This window comes from Nestor notabilis, unplaced genomic scaffold (assembly GCF_000696875.1).
Source record: "Nestor notabilis isolate BGI_N333 unplaced genomic scaffold, ASM69687v1 scaffold5689, whole genome shotgun sequence".
NCBI lineage: Eukaryota > Metazoa > Chordata > Aves > Psittaciformes > Psittacidae > Nestor > Nestor notabilis.
This window is the reverse complement of record NW_009944926.1, coordinates 1,295-16,942: the sequence shown is the minus strand read 5'-3', so window position 1 is coordinate 16,942 and position 15,648 is coordinate 1,295. Positions and strand designations below refer to the sequence as shown.

At 38.4% G+C, this 15,648-nt stretch overlaps 1 protein-coding gene across 1 annotated transcript in view; it reads right to left on the bottom strand.

The window, feature by feature from the left end:
• STIL (SCL/TAL1 interrupting locus) overlaps window positions 1–15,158 on the bottom strand; it is a 17,918-nt gene extending 2,760 nt beyond the window's left edge. Inside the window, 15 exon segments of the mRNA XM_010022649.1 lie at window position 1; window positions 3–32; window positions 622–814; window positions 2,695–2,920; window positions 3,661–3,826; window positions 5,212–6,270; window positions 7,133–7,247; window positions 8,048–8,157; window positions 9,355–9,502; window positions 11,143–11,229; window positions 11,354–11,437; window positions 12,222–12,469; window positions 13,466–13,653; window positions 13,764–13,879; window positions 15,067–15,158. The exon segment at window position 1 is cut by the window's left edge and continues 235 nt beyond it. Of these exon segments, the coding sequence (XP_010020951.1) occupies window position 1; window positions 3–32; window positions 622–814; window positions 2,695–2,920; window positions 3,661–3,826; window positions 5,212–6,270; window positions 7,133–7,247; window positions 8,048–8,157; window positions 9,355–9,502; window positions 11,143–11,229; window positions 11,354–11,437; window positions 12,222–12,469; window positions 13,466–13,653; window positions 13,764–13,879; window positions 15,067–15,158 (2,863 nt within the window).
• Between the last annotated feature and the right edge of the window lie 490 nt (window positions 15,159–15,648).

Genomic DNA, 15,648 nt, shown 5'->3' with positions numbered 1-15,648 from the left:
TCCGAGGACTTTAGGAGGTGGTTTACTTGGCCCTGCAGGAAAGGGGAGCATGAGAGATACCACATGGGCAAAACCATTATGACACGCAGTAGTTGTCAAAACCCAAAATCCTGGTTTATTCTTGTGCCAGTTAAAACAGAATCAGATGGGTTAACAGCTTATTCTGACTAAGAAGCCAAATTCAGATTCAGTTCAGATACAATCACATAAACTCACAGCAGTGTAGGCAAGCACTGGAATATCTCACATTGAATTCAGAATAGACTTTTAGAGAAAGCTTGCATACTCATTCTGAATATCACATACTGATATTCTTCAAGATTAAAGCCCTTTAAGGGACTTGAAGGTAAAAAGCTGTGCTATTTTAAAGGGCACCAATTTGGGAAACTATCAACTGAATTATCTCTGAGCTACAGACTTATTATTTATTAGACAGTACTCCATGTATGCAAGGAAGAATGAAATACAGAATAACCATTTAAACCTTGAAAAATGAAGAATCACAAGCTTGGAGCTTTACCATAGAGTGTAAAATGTTAACACCAACATCACATGCAATTTCCATTCATGTGCTGTTTGACTGTTTCATTCAGTGCAGAACATCAAAGGTACATGAATTACCAGTAAGTCCTGGTAAAGCTTCTGATCCTCTGATGGATGCCGAGGCAGCAACGAGGCGGGTGGCTCCGAGTTGTGTTCACTTGTTACCACCACGTGGTTGCTGGCTCCCTCTGTTGGTTCTTTCTGTAAAGACACGCTAATACTTTCTTCCAAGGATGAACTTCGAACAAGTGCTTGGGAAACGTTTCCGTTTCTGGAAAAGAACACAGAGATGTCGAACTATTTCCTTGAAACAGAAGCAGCACACGTAGTATGACGACGTGTCCCTTACCTTTTCATGAAGAGGAGACAAATCGGGTACTGTAAAGAGATCCTAACATTTTCTTGGTTTGCCTACTGCTTGAGGCTTTGCGCCTTCTTGCAGTCATTTTCTTTCAAAAGTTCTTTGAGGACTTAAGAAATACACCTCACAGAGAGAAACTCTGGACTAGGCAAAACTCATTGACACTCTGTGACTTAACCTTAGAGCAGTTGAAATTGAAGTTATTAAGTTTGGAGTTTGTCTTATGTTTTCAGCATTTTTAAGGACACTTAGAAGCCTCTAGGAATACGTATCTTCCATACATTCTGAAACCTTGTTTTTACCAAGGTAGCTGATAATGAGATTCCTGTGGCAGTTTCAAAACACTTCGAAAACTTCTCAAAGACACTGCTACAAGCACACACATACACAATGCACACTGAGTACCATGAATTGAGAACAAACATCTAGTTGAAATATTTCTCAATAGCAGATGTGAAAGAGGAACCATAATCTATCCTGAAGTTTCCAGATAAAAAGGGTAAATATTGTAGACTGAGTTACAACGCGATGCTCTGCATCCCCTTCAGGTAGCTGATGTGTGCATCGCAAAAGCCGTCTGAGACCAGACATATCAATAGTACTATCATCCGAAAGAAGATCTTTAAGCAGCCCTCCTCCCCCCCTTCCTGTTCCTCCTCAGGAGACAAGTGTAAGATAAGGGAATTTCAGAACTCAACTGATCAATTGCCTGTGTTGAAAGCGATAAGATTGAAATCACGTGACATACTAGATAGTCAATGTAGGTTATCAGTTACTGTTACACTAGCAATTATTCATCATTCCCAAAAATGTTCCCCTCCTCCTTAAAGAAATCTGTGTGATGCTCTACATTCTTACTATATGATACTTCTACAGCTATTTTACAGGTTTATGAATGCAAGTTGAAGAGAACCTTAAGATGGCATCTCTCTCCAGTACAATGTTCAAAAGACTGATTTGAATCAGTAACATTTATGGTAGCAGTATATATTTGCAGATAATGCTTTAATCAAGGACTATGAATATTCAAGTTATGGCTTAATTACCAGCCTCTTCCCCAACATGATTATTTTAGAAACTTAATTTAAACTGGAAGGGTATTCCCCCTCCTTTGGTTTTCATGCTTAGAGACTATTGGATGATTAAAAGTCCTAAATTGTGGAGCTATTCCCTTTGTAAAAATATCATCCATATAGATAATTAAAAATGTTTTAAAATCACTTCCCAAATTAGCCTGAGATGAGGCACTGCACTATAAAGAATCTGAGCTTACAAATAATTAAATTAACAGTAGTGAAGTTGGCACCTACATTCACCACACACAAAGTAATTAAGTGTAAAATGAGCGAAATTCAGGAAGCGATCATAAATCCCTCATCTTAAGCCCCTCAGAACTGAAAGGGTTCTGAATACTGACAGGGAAAAGCCACTGTAGGAAAACAACTGACTACAGCAGCATCCCCTTCCCCCCTACCCCGCGGGATTTAAGGTAAGAAAGGGAATGCTGCCAGCACTGTACATGTTTTTCCAAGTTAAAGGCTTTTGCCATCAGCTGCTGCTGATAGGTAGGCTAGCTAAACCTGCATGACTGATAAATGCAGACTCTAAAGGTGGCTGGGTTTTGGTGAGCTGTACAATTCAGAGCATAATTAAAAAACAAAGCAGGGAAAGAACACAACAGCTGAAATCAGGTGACTGTAAATCCTGAAAAAAAAATAATTATGAAAGTAATAACTTGTTAAAGGCAGTTCAGCTTATAATATGAATACAAGATATTTCAGGTTACTTACTGGAGAATGTTCTGATTAGTTCCTTCTTCCACAAGGTGAATACTGTCTACAAAGCTGGGCATGTCAACCACCTTTAAGGAAGAGGCAATACTTGTATTACTCGCATCTTGTTCAGCACTAATTGAAATGCTTATGTCTTCCTTAGAAATCTCTTCATCCTCTTTTTTCCCTTGTGGTATGGAGTCATCTTGTTTTTCTGAAGCTGTATTCCAAAACAAGCTAGCACCTGGAAGAGAAAATTACCTGTTTAAAGGAAAGTCATTACTATCTTCTGAGACCCTTTGCCTTTGTAAAGCTAGAGGAATCACTTCCTCACATTCAGGATTTTTTGCCAGTGTAAAAGCGATTTAGGGTTTAGAACAGCTAAGAGTTGCCAAAACATCATTCAAGTCCTAGTTTCTTCCAAGGCATACTTGATGAAAATAAACGGTTGTATTAAAGCATGTTAATGCATTGACTTTCAGCCAGTCTGAAAATTTTCTCCAGACTAACCACAATATTTCCATGGATTCAACAGGAACCAAAACATTAATATGTAACTTCACAGACACAGCTCCATAACTTGCTAAAATTAAAGCAAACACATTCTCCTCTCTGTGCATGTGAATGCATGACTTACGAAAAAACTTCAATAATACATTTAATAGAACACTACATGGGATAGAAGCTATTACTTTTCAAAACAGTTTATTAATTCAAAAAGATGGAGTTTTTCTTTCAATATAGCAAAATTTAAAATAGAAGACTAGAGCTATTGGGAAAATACTTCTTCAAGTGATGGCAATCATTGCTATTGCAGCCCAGAGAAAAAAGTAACTCCAGCCTAAACTTGAAAATAACACCTAGAGAACTGAGCTGGTTCTTGTATCTGGTGGATTTCCTGCAAAACATTCCCTCTATGCCCAAATGTAACTCAAACATCCAGAAAAAGTGATGCTAGTCTATTCTTACAGACTAAAGCGTTACCTGTGCTCACAGCCACGCTCACACTTCTCCTCATGTGTGGGCCTGATGAGGATGGTGTTTCCATAGAAACAACATCCTCTTGCTTCTCAGTCTGCAGAGCGTGGCTAGTTGCAGCTGGATCTGAGGAGCAAGCCTGATGAGCCTGAGCTTCCAGTAAGCGTTGGATCTGTAACAGTTATCAGCATGTTACAATTTGTACAACAAAATATAAAGTATAACTGGCAGAAGTGAAGTACTAAATTGGGCTCCTCCAAGATGTGGAGTCAAATCCAGGCTGCATTGCCACAGAAGTCTGACGACCTTCCAGTTCTCAGCAGTGCATGCAGCGTAAATCAAAACATCAATTTTGATGTTGGCAGAGCTAGCAAAGAAGAGGTTTTAAGTAAGCTGGCAGAACTACACCAAGACAACTTGAGTAAAGCTTATTTGCTCTACATTTGCTGGAAATATTCTCTGCCCCTTTCATTCGTATATAAAGCCTATTACTGACTTACCAGCCAAGCATTTATATGCCAACTGTCCCTACACCATGCTAAATCAACTCTGTACTAATTACAAAACTAAGCACTTAAATGATAAAATTAAGTCTGCCCAGGCAATCTTCACTCAAGTATTTGCATCCACCCTGTTCTCAGATTAGTTCACAGCTCCATGGAGAAATATAACAGTGAAGGCTGCATTTATGCAATAAGGAGAGGTTTCCCTCTCTTGTGCACAACCCATGCTTTGAAAGCTTGATTTAACACATAGGAGCTATATCTAAAGCCTATTTCAGTTGTAATTTTCTAGTTTAAGCAGGAAAAAATACGTATTGTGAGCAATTTTCCTATTCCTATCATTCATCGCCAATTCATCAATTTAAACTCTGGTTTGCAGCCCTGAATCAGACCCTGTAAAATACAGGGCCAACAGCATAACTTAAGAGGCCAGTATTTTGAAGAAACTTCACCTGGTATCAAACCAGAACATAGCAAGACCCCCAAAGTCCAATTTTCCAGTGCAGCAACAAACACCTGATGAATCCCACCAGTCTGCTGAAAACAGAGAACTGAGGTTTTCAAAGCAATAGCCTCAACTGCTCGGGAAGCTACAGGCTTGAAGGTGAGCAAAGCAACACACGAGAACATTTGGTGCTTTACCTGTATCCTTGCAGTAATTCCAAAGGCTACAGCCTACACAGTGATTTTTTTTTTTTTTTACATAGATAAGTGTATATATATATATATAAAAATATATATAGGAAAGTATTTATACACAAGGCATATCAGTTTGTGTTGTAAAAGAGTCTGCTAAAAGGGAAACCTTCCTGTTATGGAAATAGGATAAAAATAAATGTAAAATTTAATCAAGCAAGAGTCTAATAGTTTTCATTTAACCACACCAATTAGCAGAGCTAATCAGGACCCCCCTCTATCCCCATACTGCAGCTGGTATGACAGGCTCTCTTGTTCCAACAAGGAGAGACAACAGTTAATTTAATTCCTTTGGCAGGGGAACTATCAAAGCATAATCGCTAAAAGGGCAGAGGAGAAAGCTGCTGTTTCCACAAACCTGGGCTTGAAGTAATTTGAGTTGTCTATCTTGTTCTGTAAGAACCCGGTATGCATCTGGAGATAATCCCATCATTCCATTATCTGATCCTGCTTTAGAAGCAGGCATGTGCAGGCACGGTGAGTGGGCTGCACAAAACTGTGGACTAGAGGGGCTTGCACTTGAAGGCAGTCTTATTCCCGGCGATAAGCTATTGTCGAGAGAACAGCTCCCTGTTCTCCCATGATATCTCATGCTTATAGGGCTGCTTGTGGTATATCCTGGATTGCAGCAAATATTTGGGCAAATGATATTTTGATGGAGCACAGTACATGGATTCTGCTGAGCCATCTCCGATTGGATTTCTGCTCCATGGTGGGGGCTCATTTTACCACTTCCTTGCCATGAGTTTATTGGGTGATATTGGATGGAAGCAGGACACTGACAGGCGCATGCACCAGCTGGACAGCAAGGTGGCACTGGAGCAGACAGCTGCAGGTCTGGTGGTCTTCTGCAGATCTGTGGTGAAAACACAGAGTTGCAGAGGCCTGGCTGTGAAGCAGCAGGGAGCTGCTTGGAATTGGGTATTGATGTTCTTCTAATTGGAGGCTCTCCTTGCTGTGAGATTCCATTGGGATTTAATACAAGTCTCTCTGATGGCTTTCTGGGGTGATGTGCAGATGTATCTGGGGAAGGCCCACTACAAGGGGTTGAAGGAGAAGAAGATCCAGAACTTTTTCTTGATTGAAGGCAAGATTTCTTGGAGTGCAAGGGTTGCTGTAATAAAGCTTGCTTTCCTCTGGAGGGCCTTGAGGTTGGAATTTTCTGGTTTAAATGGTTTGGTAGTTGCCTTGAAGAAGGATCTCCCATATTAGCAGAAAAGTTTTGCTTGTCTTCAGAGTGCTGCGTGGGGTAATACATAGATTCCAAGCACCATTTCTTTTTAATAGGCTGATGTAGGGCTGTGGGTAAACTTTTAGCATTTGAAGTCCCCACAGGCTTAGACGATTGTCCTGATTCTATAAAACTCCCATCCAAAACAAGTGACAGTTCAGGAACTGAAGGAACGATCCTGGTAACCTGAAGGGACAATCATACAAGCAAGTTTAAGGTCATTTTAAAATACTGTCTTTCATCTCTTCAGATGCAGAATTTCTTAGAAGAAAGTGTTTTAATTTAAAAATCAATACTTGACCACTACCAGCTCTAAACCAGCTACATATTGAATACTTTTCTGAAGATTGAAAAATCCAGATACAGAAAAAGCAGCAAGATATCTAGGATCATTCTTAGACAAAATTACTTTCATATGACATAATAGCCATGTCTACTAAATGAATGCTCCAGATGATCCTGAAGGGCATTTCAGAGTATAGCTCCTTCCCCTTCAAGAAGCAGACTACATGTTCTCTCTTAATATTTTTAGGCCCAGTAGATAGTTGCTTATTGTAAAATGTTCTGTTGCATCTGTCTCATCCTTCTATACCTATAGGATATATACCTGTACCTTCTCACCTATTCTATACCTATGCTGTTTCAAGGCTGCTATTTCATTGTATTCGTATATGCTGCAGTAAAAAAGACAGACCAGCAGAGCTTTACTTCATTTACCCAGAAATAAACAAGAAAGACTTTGCTGCCTCTATCTTTACCTCAGACACCACAGCTCTTCCATTTAATGGCAGCAAGATTCCCAAAGTAGAGCATACTTTCTCTGTTCCCAGACCCTAGCATATACAAGAATTAAAGTATCTATAATCCCGGAAAAAAAGGCAGGTTCACTAGAGCAGGAGTTGGGACTCTTGGTCCACTCCTTCAGCTCTGTTTCCCCCCTGCCAGCACTTTGAGACATTAACTTTATACTCTCCAGTCCCCTTACAATGAGTGTTGCTGCACTAAGTATCACATCCAAGATGCCAAGAACAATTATTTCCTTAGTTACCTGTTGACTCACTGGGTGAGGGCTTGGAATTGGTCTGGGTGATAAATCCTCATCTTCTACACCAGAGTCATGATCGCTTGCTGACAACTTGCTAGGTGAACAGCCTTGGGAAGGACTACAACCAACATAAATCAAACTAAAAATGTTTGCTTGCCAGATCTGGCAGCAGTAACATGAATCTTTACGTTTTCCACTGTGCCATCTACAGTGCAATACCAGCATCATTTTTTCAAGAGGTAGTTGCTACACACCTCCTCCCTGGTTAGCTAGGTTGTTCACAGAGCAAACAGCTCTAACTGTGATAATACAAATGCTGCTTTTGGACAAAAGGATACTAATCCTGCGTCAGACGTGCACACCTTTTAAGTGACATTCTAACAGCAAAGCACTGATTTATATTAGAAAGATCAGGACTACTACAGTAAAGATGTAACATTGTTTAAAGGAAAATAAAGGCCACCTTACAGTCATAGATAAAATTTGATGGATAAGTAAGGTTCTTTAATATCCCTATGTTTCAACCTAACCAGGTCTCCATCTCTAATAAGTGGGAAGGAAAAAGGAATTTTACCAACTTAAATAATTTGAATTAGAGATTTGCTTCAAAGGACACATCTCACAGATGGCTTAATACAGTGAACTAAGCTCCATCAGTACAGAAGCCTTTTAAAAAACATCCACTGTACAAGTTAAAACCACCAGTATCAAGAGTAGAACTACAAGCAGTTTCTTTTGGAATACAGTCAGCTTAATCATCTTACTTGAGGAATATTAACTCTAGGAATAAACAAAAGCATATACATAGATTTTAATGTGGGATCATTATTCACAGCTAAACTGACACCTGGCACAGCAGGTCACAAAACCCTCATCCAATAAATACTTTTGCATATATATGACATCTGAAAGATTTACCTTCTGAGAGGAAGTTTCTTGCAAACTCTGCTGAAGAACTCAGTTTCTGCATTTTGTTTTTCTGCACTCAACTCAAACTGGATAGGGCTCTTGTCTGAAGGTGCAACATTCTGGAATGAAATTTTCCTTATGTGTGAAGCATGAAACTTTCAACCTTTAGCCACTGAAGTACTACTCCTAAAGAAACAATTTTAAGGATATTTGTATCTGATTACTTGCTGCTTGTCCTTTACTTTCAATTCTCAATTCTTTCACCACTACAAGGAGGCAGGCAACTTCCCTTCCTGTTAAACACTGTTTCCCCTGCTACTCTGTAAAGTAGTCGGCCTAATTATAGGCATGAGCAGATGCTTCCTTGCTGTAACTGCCTAGACACAGCAAGGCACAAGCCTTCACCACTATAGGAAACAGCAACTGTTCCTTATGATGTTTCATGCACCACAGCTGGGCAAGTCCTGGAGACAACGGAAATGAGCCTCTGTTAAGAGGCTTGTCTTCTTCGGGAAGCTAAGCTGTACCTAGGGAAAAGGTGGAAAGCAGCCTTGAACATGGACATTTAATTGGAAAGAGAACAGAGAAAACAGGACACACATTACGCTAGCTGTTTCTCTGCCAGAGTATAGGTGCATTTATTGAGCAGACTACAATTCAGCTTCAGGTTCTGTACAAGCCTAGGAAAACATGTAAGGATTTCCTAGATTTCCTAGAATTTCCTCAAACCTGGTTAGTTATGTCTCAGACCCTGTATCAAACTCTTTCAAAGAGTTACTTTGCATAAAGATGAAATTGTTTCTGCTTTCTTACTGTAGCACAACATGAGATATGCAGGTTAGTAACCACTGAATTTCCTTTTGCATTCAACTTCAAGCAAAGCACAAGCACCAGCACCTAGCTTTGCTCTCCAGAAAGCACTGATATGCATCACCCACAGCAGTTGTTTGATGTGTCCAGCACATACACAGCATATGGGATTATTAGCAAATGCTATGGGAAATCAGAATCTCTGCTCATAAAGCCAAAAGGGCACTAGAAGAAGGAGCACTAAGTCCAAGACAGCACAGTACATTTTAAAAGACAGATCTTTCTATCAGAAAAGCAAATGGTTGCTGACCTTGGAGGTCAAGTCTCAATTTGAGAGACAAACTGAATTTACAGTAATCCCTGTAAAAGTTAGCTTTATAGAGCTATGTCATTTTCAAACACTGCAGCTCCATTTGTGTCACATTGTAGTGACTCTTCCTTTAAATACTTAAACTAAAAGTAAAATTTTAAAGTACCACAACGTAGTAGGAAACCAAGCCACTTACTTTGAAGAGGTGTACTGTTTCACTGCAAGTTAAGATCTGAAACCCTAGTTCAGTCTGTCCACTGCAGGGGATGCACTCATAAAACTCTGGTTCCTTGTGTGTCAAGGAATAAAGCACAATAAGAAAACTTCCAGATTCCGAAAAAACCCTAAAATACAAAGACACCCACATCTTAAAAAAAAACAAAACGTAAGAAACAGGAAGAAGGCCCTTAGTTTCTCAATATACTGAGCAAACTATCACACTGTTTAGCAAACTGGTGAATCACCGCATTTTGAGTGGTACTGAACTATAAATAGAGCAGATGGACTTGTGAGTGATACCACATGCAAGCATCAAAGCAAAGAGGAAAGTGGGAATAACTCATCTACTTTCTAGTTCAAACCTTTAGGATCACTTAGTACTTTAAGTGAATTCCTGGAAAATTTTAATCATAGCATAGAACAAAGCATCTATAAAAATGATATTGTGATTTTTTAATAATTCAATTGAAGACGTATTATAAAGACACTTAAAGTGTTTCAGCTACCCCTAAATATTAAAAAATGTATTTTTTTTACCTTTTTTGGAAGAAAAATTATATTTAATTCATTTTGTACACGTCGAGTACAGTAACAACAATCAACATTTAACACAAAAGATCAAGGATCATGAAAATAATGTGCATTTCCATGAAGAGGTAGTACTACTTCCAGAACGATTTTTCTTTTTATAGCACTTGCAATACACTTATTTGTAGAGAGGGTTTTGTTTCTTTTTTCTTTAAAAAATATATGCAATGGAGAAAGCAGTAGGAACAAGTTATTTGAACACTGCATTCACATGCAACTTTAAAATGATACTTACAACTTCAAGAGTTAAAAAACACATGATGTGTAGATTAAGCAGTTAGTCTGCAGAGGTTAATTCTGTTTGCATGGTTCATCAACTCTGCCTAATCCACTTCCAAGATGGAATCAGTGAAAGTTAATGAGAGTCAAACATCTAACCCGCCCATCTTATAATCTAATTGGACTCTTATCTGTATTTGGGCATATTTAAATTGTTAAGGGGAAAAAGTCATTTCTGTAATTACAGACACATCTGTTCACCAAATGTAGTTTTATTTCATAATTTAAAAGCAAATGTGGTCGAGCAGAAGAAATATTCATGCATACAGCATATTTAAAAGTTTAGTTTGCCTGAAAAGCAGTTTTAAACTATAAATACCTGCATTCCCTCCCAGCTTCCATATAACTAGAACTTGGCATATGTTACAAGTGAAAAGATGTAGAGGATGAGGAATGATTATCTACTAACACCACAATGAAAACAAAAATAATCAGAATGGAAAAGCAAAAAACCCCAGAATATTTAGCAGGAAGTCAAGACAGTATTAGCTGCAAATCAGTATGCTTCAATATGTTGGTCAGATACAAGCAGGGGGTTATGTCAAGGAGAAAACCCATAAGAAAAGTTCAAAACTGAAACTCCACCTCTGCTTAAACTGCTATTTCCTGCTTCTTTATTAAATGAAAATGTAGTGACCTTAATTATATTAATGTTTATCCTTTTCTGCGTTTGAGATATCAGCTCAGCTTTCTAACACTTCAGTCATAGAAAATTTGCAAGGCAGAAGTCAAAAACAGAAAGAACAAATAAAACAGACAGCCTTACCTCCCATGTAACATACAAATCACAGAATTCCCTGAAGTATCTTTGAACAGAGCCCATGTTGCCATGCATTTCTGTGGAATGCATTTTTAGGCAGCCAAGAGCTTCCTTGTTTTATACATAAAAGTGACTTGCCTTTCTTGAATTGAAGAACTGAATAAATACCGCAAGCAACAGGCCCAGACTTGAGGACTACAGATATGGGTAACTCCACTCAGCCAACTAGAAGCAAGAAGAAATATCCAATTAGAGATTGCTTTATTACCTAGTTTCCAGTACATAATCCCTCAAATACATCTCAAATCAATGTGTATATTAATCTGTAAAAACAGAGCCAAATACTTACACTCCAACTAATGGTAGCGCATATGCCTTGGGATCAGACTCAAGCAGCAAAAGCAATTTTCGTGTCTGGTCCATAGTAAGGTAGCTAAAAGAAAGCAGAAGTTGAGGTTTTCTTTAGTATTTTGGAAGGCAGTCTTTCAGAAAAGAATCCTGAAAAGACAAATACATGTTTAGAAAACACTAAGAAGTGTTTTTGGGGGAAATAATCAAACCCATTCTTTCTCCACACTTAAAGCAACCCCTCAGCTTTTCATCAATTTCCTGTGTACCAAAGAATTATCGAGGACAAAATTTGCTTACTATGGCATTCATGACAAATTCAGAAGTGCAAGTCATGTTAAATTTGAAAAGGAACTTTCAGGGGGCATTCACAAAGTCTGACATTCAGTTGCTTCAAATTATTTCCCTGGTCTATCTTAACTTCACCTTAGTAAATTAGTTATCTGTCAGAATGACAATTCCCCAATACCATCTTAAAAGCACGATCAACAGAAAAAGCTGATTCACATTCATCTGATTTTCAGTCTAGGGCAAGCACTGATACTATTTAAAAATCTGGGTGCTGTTTGTATTTATTGTGTCAACTAGACGGGTGTCTCCATGCCCCAGCAGGAAGATCCTTCTACTGAAGTCAAAAGCATGAAGAACTCTTACTGAACCAGTTAAGAGTTCTGCTCCACTCCATTTCATCCTTCTTGTTTATAACATTTTAAATTTTTTTCAAGTCCAAGAAGTTACGTTATTTTTATGCCAGTTATTTCACAAAAAGCAAAGCACTGGATGAGATCTTGCCTGCCTACCTACCTGCTTTAGGAAATGCAATAAACTGCCAGGCAATTTTGATAGCTTTAGCATCACCCTTTACTCACCCACATTTACTCGTTCCTTGAACTTGTGCAATATTCATTGGACTGTTCAAATTTCTTGCTAGGGCTGTGGGAATGATTGGAACAGACTTCACAGGGGTGTATTCCAAGGTATTTGCTGCAGTAATAGACGCCCAGTAAAAATTAAAATGTAGATTATCCAGGTTTTCTGTGAAAACAATGTGAGCTCTCACAGTGAGCAGTTTAGAAAGGTCCAGTGATTCTTTACTGCACAGACTGTGCTGCAGACCCTAGAAGTGGGGAAAAGAGAAAAAAGGTAAATACACTACATTGTCTTCCTATGACTACCATGATTCAAGTTGTATTACACCAGGAATTCAAATCATTCATCACAACTACTACTGCAGTGGGCACTGTATAAAAAGCTGTTAACACTGGCCTCCAAAGCTCATGTTTATACTGATTATAATCAATAATGTAAAATACACTTGAAATTAAGCTATGCATATCTTTGAATCATTTTATGATTTATTAAAAAAACTGGGGTTACTTAAATTGTATAAAAATTAATAAAATAGCATGTAACTAGAAGGTTCAAGGTGATCTGTCAAAGTTTTCTTACTTGCACTTAAGACATTTATATTTTAACATTTGGATGTATCATCATAAGGAAGTTTAGACGTGAAGTAAGCACTGTTTGTATTGTAAAATACACGGAGCAACAACTACAGGCACACATTTACAGGAATGGAAGATGTATTTGTTAGATTATATGTCTACAGCAGAGCACAGAAGCGACGGGCACACATTTCAGCTGTAACTACTAACCTACGTAGAGTTCACACACTTTCTTAAAAGCTACTTGCCTAGCAATAGTTTGTCAAGCACAAATACTACAACTCATTCATAATAGATTTGAAAGAAATAGCTGTTTTTTCTTGCTTAAATAAGTTTGCTGCAATCACTGTTGTCTTGCTGGTTTTGGTGGTCAGACCAGCTGAAAAACTTTTGGTCAGACAAGATTTTAGTCCAGGATTAAAGACGGCATGATCCTTAAACACCCGTGAAGACTAACTGATTTTTCTGATACACTTTTCAATGACTCGCAAGAAGGTCATTTCACATAACCAACTACATCATCTTGCTTCAGCACACACAACACACTTTGCTGTGTTTGAAATTGATGGTGGTTGGAAATCAAGCGCTGTGCATAGTCCAGTCTCTTGCCTAACCTAGTCTCCTAGTTTTTTGTTTAAAAGACACAGAAGTTGCCAAGAGGTGCCCACCTTGAAAGCCAAGCTGATATCTTCAGCACTGTGCACTATAATATTATCTGAAGAAGGCCCCCAGGCATTAACTGTACACGGAATCAAAAAGTCTCCAGGAAGAGATGCAGTTGGAATTTTGCCCGATCCACCAGCAACTTCTCGACCAGGATCAAAGCGGTCTATTGTTACCGTTATGCCTTCCCCATCTTTAAAATAAATAAATACATAAAATTAGAGTACAAAAGCAACTTGGGCTCCTTGATAACAACTTACTCAACCAGCTGATATTGTCTGTCTACCTGATGTTTAAAGTTACCTTCATCTACTGCAAGAGTCCCAAGCAAAAAACAAGAAAATAATCTCTTTTCATTCTGCTTAGCATGGCGATAGGCAAGTCGCAAGGTTTTCTCCATCATAGATAACTTTGGGTTTCTAAAAAGAGACAATAAGCAAGCTTAGGACCCAAATTATTTTTCATGCTTTTTTAAAGAAGTATTTATTATATCCCAACAGCTTCCATGAGGCTTTTTCATCGTTTAAAAAGAAAGCATACAGAAACATACCAAAGCCCTAAACAACAAAAAGGTAAGAATTAACAATGTTGTATAAAACATCACTGGAATTTTAGCTCCTGCTCCATGCATCACCCCAACCATTTATCTTCAAGAAAGCCATATTTTAACTAGAGCAGCCCCGCAGGATGCTCTGTAAGACCATCCAATAACACTATTTAGTAGTAAGTTTGGAATCTAGAACAGTAAATACATCAACATTACTTTACCTTGAGATAGCTTATCCGATTTTGACTTGGAAAAAGGTCAGACTTGAAAGCAAAGCTACTGGTTTATGTGAATACTGTGCTGATGGCTCCTATCATACCCGACCAAGAGGAACTACAGTGAAAAGCCTCCATAAAAATACAGGTAATTTATTTTAAACTTTGTTAAAACTTTGAAATTTAATATTAACTCAAAGAACATTATGTGGCAAGTACAACTGGAGGCCCCTCTCACCTGCAAGGGTTGTCCACCCTTATATGCACATATATGCATATACTTGCTCTAATAACTACAGTAAGATTTTTGTAACATCTATATAAACTTACACATTTAAATAGTAAAGATCAATTTTTATCCTCCCTTTGTATTACAAGTCAAATTTGGAATATCCTGCCCTAGAAATTCCCAAACATCAGAACTTTGGGTATTCTAAAACAGATCCCTGAAGCAAGCAAAATACTTAGTTTCAAGTTTTACTTGAAGCACCCAATCTGTACCCAGTTTGTCAGAAATATTTTTTTTCTCTGTAAATATTGAGAGACAAGCAAAAACATGTTAAAAATGACAGATATACAGTTGCTTTTACACTTTTCTGTATGAGAAGGAAACTGAAAGAAATTGTAACTTACTTTAGACTAAGGTGCCTCCAACCCATTTGTGTTACACCACAGAAACTCTCAAATCTTTCCAATTAAAATCCCTATATATTTATAATGAATATACCAGCTGCTTCTTTTTCCTTTGTGCCTTGTCACACACTAGGTTCAAAAGATAAATGAGGGTCTGAATTATGCAATTCTTGATTTTAACCTTTAGCCACTTAGAAAAGGTTATTCATACCTGTAATAGGTAATATGTGAGCCAATGACATCACCCATAGGGCCTGGGTCCCAAAGTGCACACTTTGACAGAGGGAAACTAAAAGGGACCATCCTTTCGGGAACAAATCTGGGAAGATGATCAGAGATGAAAAAGGAAAACAGATTAAGCTTAGTATTTTCAAACATTACTTATAAGAAGGAACAAAGGAGTAACACTGTAAGAAAAACAACAAATAGGATACATAAGCTATTGTACTTTTTGTTTCAAGTCCAGGTCCTACACCTGGGTAGGGGCAATCCCAGGCACAGCTACAGATTGGGCAGAGAAGAGATTCAGAGCAGCCCTGTGGAGAAGGGCTTGGGATGTTAGTTGATGAGAAGCTTGACATGAGCCGGCTTCAGTGTGCACTCACAGCTCACAGTCTGCGCTTGCAGAAAGCCAGCTGCATCCTGGGCTGCATCAAAAGAAGTGTGACCAGCAGGTTGAATGAGGTGATCCTGCCCCTCTATTTGCTCTCGTGAGACCTCATTTGGAGTATTGTGTATAGTTCTGGTGTCCCCAACATAAAAAGGAGATGGAGCTGTTGGAGCAAGTCCAGAG